Genomic DNA, 11243 nt, shown 5'->3' with positions numbered 1-11243 from the left:
AAAGCATAAGCTATGAATACCAATTTTAGGCAAATATTATAATAAATAAGAAAACAAACTTGAATTCACAATTTAATAGCAATGGATTCAAAATTAATATTTTATGCAAATATTATAACAAATAAAAAAAATAAAGTTAGATTTATAACTTAATAACCATTAACGAATTAAAGATTCAAATTCATGTGTTTGCAAATTAAATAAGGTAACAAAATAAACGACTTATAAAATTTTGGTTATCGGTTCGAGTTGTTAATAATAGAAACTAATGTAAATAATATATTTATTTTATTTCATACTTGTGAATAATGTTTATTTTATTTCATCTTTCATGTGCAAACACAAAATACATATAAAAATCAAATCTTAATACAACAATTCACAATTTAATACAATCTTTCATAGTTTAATAAAATAAATTTACAGTTTAATAAAATAAATTTACAGTTTAATATAAAAAGTTGACATTTAATTCTTCCGATATGTTTATGTGAGGCTTTCTAGTCCATAAAGTTTGGACGTAATTATTTAGTCCATAAAATAAAATTTATAAGAATCTTTATTTACTAATTTATTTTTGAAAATAAATTCAAACTGCATTTAGTGAATATATATAACCTATTATTTTAATTAATTAACTGCAATAGTTAAACGATGAATCGATTTCAAAACACTTCCAGAATACAAGTACTATACAAATACTTAAAGTGACTTTCTGAATTGCTTTTAATTCAAATTTATTTCCTTTAGGCCTAATCCATTTAAATTCAGCTCATTAATAAACATAAAACGATTTAGCCCATTGTAACCCACAGTTCGTGACCTAAATTCGGAAAGTCAACAACATTTAAGATATTACCTCATTGTCGGCAGTTTGTTTAGCTACTCCATATCACGTCATTATAAACTTCTGACGACTGCATTGCATCAACCACCACCGCTGTTTTCACTATTGTCGAACTAGTAACATCGCCGGAAAACCTCAATAGGGAGAAGAAATCAAGAGATCTTAACAATATTTCATTAGAAACTCCATCCAGATCTCATATCTGTGCTCTCATGATAATCCTGCTTAGAATTGCACATATGTCGGCAGCGGTGGTCGACGAAATTAGATCTGCTGGTCGATGTGGTTGTAAATACGGTAGAGTGGAGGTGGAGGGCGACGAAGGTGAAGTCACCAAAAAAGGTAGTGTTGCCGGAGAAGGTAGCGTCATATATCTGCGACTGTAAATCAGAGAAAGTGAAGGCGTCGGAGAAGGTGAAGGTGCCAAAGAAGGTATCGTTGCTGGAGTTGTTAGGGCGGGCATCGGCGACCGCAGGAGGTGTCGATGGTAGAAGGAGGGAATTTCCATTTCTACCGTGTTTTTTTTTCTTAAATGATACATAGTAAACCTTCTATTTCGTGATAATTACAGCGTATGCCATTCCGTGTTTTGATAAGAATTTCCTTAAATTAGTTGGTTCTTAGGTTCTTAGTTTTTTTTGTTTTCATTTGAACCTTTATATATATATATATATATATATATATATATATATATATATATATATATATATATATATATATACTATCTTATAAAGAAAATCTAACTATTTCTAAAAATACAATGAATATAATAATATTATTTTTTAAGACGTTCAAACCCTTAAGCTAATGGTACAAATAGCCATCAATAAAATAATAATATTTTTTAAGTCGCACCGTAAAATATGAAGAATGGAATACAAGTAATCAATGCATATGAACTTGTTATGCGGTTCATAATGGAATACAAGTAATCAATGCATATGAACTTGTTATGCGGGTTTGACCTAGTTCTTTAGTCCTGCTGATAGTTGTGAAGAACTTGAGATCACGACAAAAATCTTTCAGTTCTTGGCCCCCTTCCCCTATATCTGTTCTTCTTCTCCTTCGCAGAAATCATCCCATTTCTCTTTCTACTAAACAATTTTCTTCCTCTCTCAGTAAAAAAAAAAAACTCTAACACCACTCAGTTACGCCGTGCGTACCACCACCATTTCTCTTTCTTCATTGCTCATGGGTGTTCATACATCGAGATACATGTTATATAAATGCATCTCCACTCCCAGCCTATTAAAACCCTAAAATTCTAAATTCTCTCAATCGGTGACCAACTCCGACTTGCAGAAGATGTAGAGGACAACCACCACACATATATACAGACCGTCGTCACTCAGGCTAACTCTTTTGTTTTGATCGATGTCAGGTTAGATTGTTCTCATACATGGAAAATCAAAGGGGCTACCTAACTTGAAGAAAATCCAAAGGGAACAAAGAAACGATGATTCTATGTACAGATTAGGTGAAATACAAAATTATAACTTTTTTCTCAACTTGTTTACTGTTGGTACGGGTGATTGTAGTCTAGGGTTTGTAACATGGTCGATTTTAGATGGATTTGTTTCCTATGATTTTTTATTTTCTTGGATTTTTCTATCTGTCTTTTTTTTTTTTTGCCAATTTACTTGAATGATTTTTGGTTTTTGTTTGTCATTTCGTTCTTAGATGGTGTTAACACAATTTCTATGAAAGATTCATGGTATATGTCTATTTTGGAAACCCTAAACTTTGGAGTCTTCCGATTTGCAGGTATTTACTCTGTTTTTGAGGTTGTTTTTTTTTCCTTTCTTACTCTCAATGTTTGTCTTTACATTTCAGAATTCATGGATGAGCTCACACATATTCAATCGATGGACGAGCTCACACAGATCAATAGGAACCACTAATGGCACCACTGGGGAGACACAGTCACTATTAGTAAGTTTACTAACTTCATATTGATTATCGTATGTATCTAACTATCTACATATTTCTATTCATGAATTTAAACATGTACATCTCCCTAACCCTAATTATGTAACGTGATGTTGAAGAATAACAAGTGTATCTATCTAATTTTCTCTCGGTTCATTTACAACTTCTCCCTAATTACTGTTTCTAACTTAAAATGGACTATTTTCGTGAACGGATTTACATGTGTTTTGTAATTCCTATTTTTTGAAACATAGGTGGCGTGCACCCTTTTATCAAATTCGTTCCATGTACCAACTCAGGTTTACATATTGTCATCAAATTCTTTTCATCTGCTTTTGTTGTTCGTATTCCTGGTGAATTTTTTTTTTTGACTTTTCTATATTTTTTTTGTCTTTATTTGTATAGGGATGTGATCCGTATGTCGAAGTCAACCATGAAGAAGAACGATTATACCCCAACCACTTGATATTAAGATTTAAAAGAGAGTTTCACTATGCACCCCAGCTGCTTGATGAAATGCTTGAACCAGGCCCTGTTCCTTGAAAGACAATAATAAATTGGGAGAAATTAGAACCAGTTAAGATTGTGTAATAGGGTCTCAAAGGTCAATGAAAGTAGTGTTATCCCACATTAATGGTGTCGTTCCTTCTTCACAGAGTGAGCCCCCTTGGAATGGTTCTTTATGATACTTACAAATCATATTCACTACAAGAAAGAAGGCCTTTTACGACGCGCAAAATACGACGCTCATTGATCTATGTTACGCAAAGGAGAGTGACATTAGAAAAATGTCATCTCTTCAAAAAATTTAAGGATAGAAGACATGCATTATTGCGCGCCCTTAAATTAGTGTCTAAAAAAAACACGGAGGGCACCTATAATAAAATGCGCGTCGTCTAAGGATGTCGCTTTATAATTTTTAATGGAACGCGCGTTCCATCCTTTAACAGTAGGGGGAAATGAAATTCTGAAAAAATTAAAAATCCCGCCTTCCTTTTTTTTCTCAATCAAGAAACCCTAACCTTTCTCTCTATTCACGAGCCAGTAATCAGCAAAGAAGATCAACAACAAACACCAACTGGTTCGATTTCTCCCTAAAACTGGTACAACTTCTCCTAAATCCGACTTCACTTCACACTTTGAGTTTGTTCTCTCCCTAATCGATGCATCCACATTCTCGTCTTTCCCCCTCCACCGGGTTTTCTCTCATCTCTCTCCTCCATAGATGAATATTTTTCTTTCTCCTTTGTTCGTGCTTCCTTATTGCAGGTGGTCTCGGTGGTGTTTGATAGTTGGAAACGAAAGCAACAGTGAGTATACAACAGGCCTTCCATTCCAAAAAAAAAACTTTGCACGTAATAGAGAAGGTTAATTCCACATAAGGGATGGAGCCAAAAGATGTGGGTGATAAAAACGCAATCATTAGAGCCAGAAGATATCTCTCCTCCACCAGATGAAGATTGTCGAAGAGCTGAAGGGGGGACCAATTTCTATAAAGCAGTGCTCTATATGTTCCTTTTTCTGGTAATTCTACGATCCCTTTACAATTTATTCTATTTTCGTTTTTTATTTTATATATGTTCATGTTAATTTCTAAACATGAATCACTTCACCTTCTTAAATCTTGTGTTTTTTTTTTCATGAAAATCATCCCCCAGTTTATAAAATTATATGCCTAATTGTTGAGATATGCATTTGTTTTAGGTTGAGGGTGAGGGTAGGGCACCTAATTCTCCTTAGAATACAAATACAAAAGCAATATGCCATTGTTGGAATGGAGATGGATTTCAGCAACATGAACTGTTTGACTTTGATTCTTGCTAAATGGAAAATAATAATAGATGAACAGGGGAAGTGGCGACCTAAATACCAAGTGTCATCAGAGAATTGCTATTACGTAGGGGCAGATTTTAGTCTGCATCTTGTTCACCAAGGCAAAAGAAAAAAGAGAAATAGGAAGTGTAGAAGAAAAAAAGATGAACATGGGAATGAACCAAAAAACAGAGGAATAATGTTTACTTCTTGCCAAAGGTAAAACTACTTATTAAAAACATGATTTTGAATGAAATTACAATGTAATGCAAGTCCTATTTTATACTAAACACAAATGAAACGTAGTCTAATTCAAATACCACATAAAAAATGCAAGTTTACTAAAAAATTCCTAAAATACCCCTGGGCTAAAATTGTCCCAATTTCTCTAGGTTATCCAACAGGTATTGCAGAAAAGTGGGGTTATTCTTGATTCACCAGAGGAGCAAAAGAAGAAGGTTTAGTGATATAGCTATAATATTGTGATTTGTGAACAAACTTGAAACTATTAAAACCCTTATACATTGGAAACCTTTCTGTTGAGGATGAGCATTTAGACACATATGAACTTTCAATACTAATTTATAAGTTTCCTCTTTCCTGTGTTTATACTTTATAGTTGGATTTCAAATTTTTGTTTCTTTATGCTATAGAAAGTTTTAGATATTTAAATACTATATGGTAGTCTATGTTGAGGTTTGAATAAGATTCTACTTATTATTCATCATACATCTTAATGCGTGTATTTACTTGAAACAGGTTGTTGTGGAAAGAATTAAAAACAATGTCATAGGTGACAAGATTGATCCAAAAGCTGTACTAAATTTGGATCCTGGTCTTGGTGTTTTGGATGCATTTTTTGCCAGTTTGTCAATGATTCTTGTCAGTGAGGTATGTTCTTTCCCTATCTTTTTTTATAGGCACACATAAGTTTCCACAAATGTTTATTTCTCAAAATTACATTACCCAATATTCCATTTATTGCTTCCATCTAGATTGGAGATGAAACTTTTATTATAGCAGCTCTTATGGCAATGCATCATCCAAAGTCAATTGTTCTATCAGGTGCACTCAGTGCTCTGTTTGTAATGACTGTAAGTTTACTACTTTTCTTTTTTACCCTTTTCATATTTTAGTGAACATAAATGAAAAACATATATTTTAGTTTGCTTCTAAGTTTAGTTTGGTTTTATTTGGTATGTAGATACTTTCTACAGGGCTTGGTAGGATTGTTCCAAATCTAATATCAAGGAAACACACAAACAGTGTTGCTACAGGTATGTATTGAGTATATATATATATATATATATATATATATATATATATATATATATATATATTAAAATTCAATTTAAAATATGAGGATTGTGAGACATCTAAATTGTTTTTTTCTACAATGCAGTTCTTTATGCCTTTTTTGGGCTGTGTTTGCTCTATTTTGCTTGGAGATCAGATTCAAAAGCATCTCAAAAAAAGGAGATGGAGCAAGTATGTTTTCTTTTTCCCCATTAAGGCTTATAGTTTTTATATAAATTTAGGCTTTACCTCATTATTAAATACCCAAAAAACAATCCAAAAATCTGATTCTATTACAAAATATATGCAGGTAGAAGAGAAATTAGAGTCTGGACAAGTCAAAACAGCTGCACGCAGAAATTAGAGTCTGGACAAGGCAAAACGTTGTAGAAGTTTGATCCAATTTTTTGCAAATCAACAAAGGTGCATTTTGTCTCGTTGACTGGTCAAAAGATAGTATATGTTATGGATGTTAATAAGTTGGGTAATGTAGTAACTCGAATATTTGAAAATGCAGGGATCTTTTACTATCTTTTGAGAAGGCAACAGGGAAAAAACCACTGGGGATCATATTCTATAGGTATATATATATATATATATATATATATATATATATATATATAAATATAATTTCAAGTGGTACAATTAAAGAAAAAAAAAACTAAATCTTCACTTCGTTTTTTATTTGCAGGGATGGTGTAAGTGATGGGCAACTAATGAGCCGAAAGCAACTTCTTTAGTACAAGAGTGGGGACACTGTTCTCTATAATAATGCGGTTAAATTGTATACATTTTGTTTATATCCAGGTGTTTCCAAGGCGAGAAACATTTCCAGATTTGGACTGTGTTGACTCGGTGAGTTCAGTGGAACAACTCATTATACTTTGAAAGACCTTAACGACCAGGGACTAAAGGTATCTTTTCCTTGATTTTTAGGCTTATTCTAACCTTAATTAGTTGAGCCCTTTAGGAGGTTATTATTAATGTATCTGCATCCATGGTAATGAATCAACACTTGCAATCCAAGTTTTAGGTTAAGCTTCTTATAATTCTTGTATGGTGTCATTGGGTTATTTTCTTTTTTGATGGTGGGATGTCAAAATAAACGGTTCTTATATAGACTACAGAGCGAGAGCTATGTTATTCTTGTCTCTTCAACTACATTTAACTAAATAAACACAATTATCTTATTAAATTTAGTTCAAAACCCATAGGGCATTGGTCTTGTAAACACTGAAATCACTCAAAACTCAAAACAGTATATACCAAGAAACAAATATTCAGTAGATTTCTGATATAATGACTTGTGTTGATGCAGTTTTTGCTTAAATATTCAAACATGGTGCAATACAATTTCATGAAAATCACAAGGGTACCCACTGGAAAAGACTTTGCAGACATAGTCCTCAGTAGAACCCAAAGAGAAACCCCAACAGTTGTCCACAAAGGCTATGCAATCAACTGAATTAGAGGTTTTTATATGAGAAAAGTGAAGTTCACACAAACAAACTTTGGTGTTTGCAATTATTGATCCACAGTAAGTCCATGGACTGACTGTTATGCTTATAATGTGTTTTTGGATTGTCCTATACAATGTTTTTTTGTTTCTGTGTATTTTGTGCATCAGGTAAAGTTGGTGGAAGAAAAGAATATGAAGCCACTTGATTCAAATCTTACAGCATTATCAGCAAGATGCAGTAAAGACTTGGAGTTGAATTTGGCTAAGTCTTTCTTGAGTGAGATGGGCCAATGTACAACTTCTTATCCATATAACAGCTGTTTGGAGCATTAGTCTTAAAGAATTATGAAAGGCAAGATGCAACTTTATTTAGTTGGAATTTGATGTAGAGAGTAGATTAGATGCAAATTTAGATATTGTAAAAAATAGAATTGTATGACATTAAATTTTATGCAATGGATTGTATTTTTTGTATATGATATTTTTTTTCTATTATGAATTGTATGACATCAAATTTAGATATTGTAAATATTTTTTTTAGAACATTTAAAATTATGATACGCAAAAATGTGTGTCATCTTCATTTATGACATGGCCTTTCTTGACAGGGGCTTCCTTGATACGCATTGCGTGTCATAAACATGCGCGTCGTAAGGTTACGACACGCAAATGCGTGTCGTCTTCCTTTATGACAGGGCCTTCCTTGATACGCATTGCGTGTCATAACCGCGCGTCGTAAATGCGCGTCATAAATGCGCGTCGTAAATGCGCGTCGTCTCTCTTTATGACAGGGCCTTCCTTGACACGCATTTGCGCGTCGTCTGAGCGTTTTACGACGCGCAATGAGCGTCGTAAAAGGCCTTTTTTCTTGTTGTGATTTTTCTCACATTTGTTATTAGAGTCGATGCAAATTTAATTTTTATGTTGTTTCAGGTCAAGCATGACACCTTCATTCCAGTTTATTTGCTACTCCCTGAAAGTATAAAAATTGATGGTGTCTGTTAAACCAAGGTCTCTTAATATCAACTTTATGTTGGATGATACATGAAACCATAATTTACTAACTTTATCTCTTTTATTCTTTTATGTATCATACTGCAAATGTAGATGGTCAAACAAATCTTAAAATCAGGAAATGGGGAAGATATTGGACTATTTGACAAGGTGAGCTCCTTCGTTTGTTTATGTATGTTGCAGATCTTTAAAATACATGTTCTTGATTCGTTCAATTTTGAAATATGATTGATTATGTTGGTCTTGATTGATTTTCGATTTCGAAATGGGGTTTGTTTCTACGAATTTTTTGAAATTGTTTCTTTTTGCATTCGTAGGTGTGAAATCTCAATTGGAGTATCTTCAACAATGCTTGCGAGGTAATACTTCCAGTTACATTTTGATTACTGTTTTATCTTAATTTGATATTTATACAAATTTTTAAATTCTGCAGTTTTTGCATATAGTTGAAATCAATCCCCATTTATAACTTCAAATTTTTAATCAATCTAATCTCTAATCTTTTAACTATGATTTTTCCAAATTGATTGTGATAGTGTGGTGTTTGCTTATTAGAGAAAGCCAGAGAAATGACACTTTTTCCATTAAGCCCTAACTTTTTACAAATTTGCACTCATAAATTGTTGTTAAACATACAAGGGTATGAGCAATTTGGGATTTCAAGAAAAGGATCCGAATATGTTTCAGATCAGTATTGCACCATTTTCTATGACAAGGAAAAGGTAATACTTTGTGTACTACTTTCACATAATTGCTTAATATCTATACTTTTGTTTATTATTATTAAATTTTCTTGTCTCGTATTTTCTTTTATCAAAAAGGTGGAGTTATTAGAAGGAGGAACATTTTGGTTATCAGAATCTCCTTCTATTCCTGAAAGCATATCATGGGGGAGTGAATCTCCTTCCATAGCCACATGGGCAATATCCTTTTCAAGCATATAATATAAATATTATAATGATGATTAAATCTTGAAACACATTTGAATAAATGTTTTTTTTTACTTCATTCGTTTCTTTAACAAAAAAATCTCTACACCTTTCAAATGAAAAGAGTAAAGTTGCCTGGTTTTTCATTCCAAATAGTGAATACAAACATGGATGATTTTAGCCCTCGTGCTCGTAGGCGAAGTGCATTGCTGACGTGGCAGTATATTGCTTCATTACCTCCTAGCTTGCCAGTTGTATATTGTGGAGGTTTTAATACACAAAAAGAGTCAACCACAGGACGATTTCTTTTGGGGAGATCAAGGTAATTATACATTATTTAAAGTCTGTTTGGTTGGATGGAATGGAATGGAATGACGAAGGAATGGAATGGAACAGAATGGCAAAGGAATTGAATATGTAGAGTAATGGGATAAAGGATGTAATGGAAGAGTGTACCAATTTAGCTGTGAAAATTGCTTTGTATTTGGATGACATTGTTATAACTGTGTAGATTCTTCAAAGTACAATCTTATAAAGAAAATGAAAATAGATAGCTATAATAAGTCAATCAAAAAAAGTACATTGCTATTTCTTGCCTTTAACCCTTCAATATTTAAGAAAATCCATATTACCTTTTTAGTTTGACCTTAAAAAAGTCAAAGAACTAACATTTTTCCCTTTGTTTGGAGAACATGGTGTGGTAGGTGATATGAGAGATGCATGGCCTAATGCCCGATTGAGGAAAAATGTGTCACTTGTACGCACCTTTCATGGATTTAAAGGTATCATATATTTTTATTTATTATTTATATCAATCTCAACTCCCATTTTTCTTTCTTTTTACTATTAAGTGAGCAAATTACCATTTTACCCTTTTGTCATCATTAAGTCCATTAAATTAAAAAGAAACAAACACCTAAGTCAACTTGTGGAGTAAGTCCTATATGCAAAGACTGTTTCTTTTTGGGACGGGGATGAACTATCTGGATGCGAGCAAAATGACCATTTTACCCTTCTGTCCTCGTAAAGTAAAAAAGAAACTACACCCAAGTCAACCCAAGGAGTACGTTTCTGTACGCACAAAGACTTTTGTGTCTGGACCGAACGAAGTCTCTGAATGTGAGAAAATGACCATCTTATCCTTCAATCTTTATAAACATATAAAACTTCATATTGTAGGCAACAAACAAGGAGCTGTTGAGTTCTTTAAGTTGATTTTTTGTGCACTTTGCCTGTGTTGGGATCAACAAACTCAAGATTTTCATGTAGATTGGATCCTGTTTAGAGGAAGATCATTAGTGCCTGTTTCATGTGAAGTTGTGAATGATAATATTGATGGTCAATATCCGTATTCTAATTATCCAATCTTTGCTGAATTCATGCTTCCAAGAACAGTCAGACTCCTTGATCTGCCACCTGTCCAAGATGATGCAACTTCTCCACTTTCTTGATTTGTTTATTTGTTTATATTCATTCAAGTTATTTGCTTGCTTGTTTGCTTGGTGTTTCTTGATACCAAATGCTATTGCAATTCTTGGAAATTTTGTGGGATTTGATTGAAATTTCTTGACTCCATTTTTACTTTCTTTCTGTCCTGAAAGTTGATTGATGAACACAAGTTGTAGGATGAAAGTGTAGTTATAATGATTGATAGTTCAACATATATTATGTGTTCGGTAACTAAATGAGACTTGCAATGCATAAGAACCAGAAAAAATGATATTATTTAATGAGTAATAGTCAATATGATTCAAATAAATATCACGTTTAGTATGACATTATTTAATGAGTAATAGTCAGATATCTATAATGACTTTTAGTTTATGACCAAAACTGTTATATCTTGTCCTCACAATTTTTTTAAATATAAAATATGTTTCGACGCAAAACTGTTATACACTCTGTTTATTAGTTTGGTGTAGTTATGGTGATTGCTAATTGAGAATTTGAATGAGAA

At 32.7% G+C, this 11243-nt stretch overlaps 1 protein-coding gene and 1 long non-coding RNA gene across 3 annotated transcripts; both read left to right on the top strand.

Annotated features, from left to right (window-relative positions):
- The first annotated feature begins 1617 nt into the window (after positions 1–1617).
- On the top strand, positions 1618–10941 carry LOC145101246 (uncharacterized). 2 transcript variants are annotated; one of them, XR_013705539.1, is made up of 12 exons: positions 1618–2324; positions 2528–2611; positions 2681–2779; positions 3031–3075; positions 3182–3352; positions 8277–8354; positions 8451–8507; positions 8675–8716; positions 8997–9079; positions 9179–9608; positions 9976–10068; positions 10466–10941. It is a non-coding gene; the product is annotated as an uncharacterized LOC145101246 (long non-coding RNA). The 2 variants fall into 2 exon arrangements; XR_013705538.1 differs by having other exon boundaries at positions 3182–3433; positions 10466–10940.
- On the top strand, positions 4557–6248 carry LOC145100262 (GDT1-like protein 3). Its single transcript, XM_079037604.1, has 6 exons — positions 4557–4807; positions 5296–5479; positions 5584–5682; positions 5793–5865; positions 5991–6076; positions 6195–6248. The coding sequence occupies exons 1-6, from the start codon at positions 4557–4559 to the stop codon at positions 6246–6248; spliced, it is 747 nt and encodes a 248-aa protein (XP_078893730.1).
- Positions 10942–11243: the final 302 nt, after the last annotated feature.

This window comes from Lactuca serriola, chromosome 4 (assembly GCF_051521515.1).
Source record: "Lactuca serriola cultivar US96UC23 chromosome 4, Lser_US96UC23_V15, whole genome shotgun sequence".
NCBI classification, from domain to species: Eukaryota; Viridiplantae; Streptophyta; class Magnoliopsida; order Asterales; family Asteraceae; genus Lactuca; species Lactuca serriola.
The sequence above is the reverse complement of the archived record's forward strand: the minus strand, read 5'-3'. Positions and strand labels throughout refer to the sequence as shown.

Coding starts and splice junctions, on each gene's coding strand:
- LOC145100262 (XM_079037604.1), top strand. CDS start 4,557: ATGGATTTCAGCAACATGAACTGTTTGACTTTGATTCTTGCTAAATGG. Junction 5,683..5,792: donor GTGCTCTGTTTGTAATGACT/GTAAGTTTACTA, acceptor TTTGGTATGTAG/ATACTTTCTACAGGGCTTGG. Junction 6,077..6,194: donor AAAAAAAGGAGATGGAGCAA/GTATGTTTTCTT, acceptor AAATATATGCAG/GTAGAAGAGAAATTAGAGTC.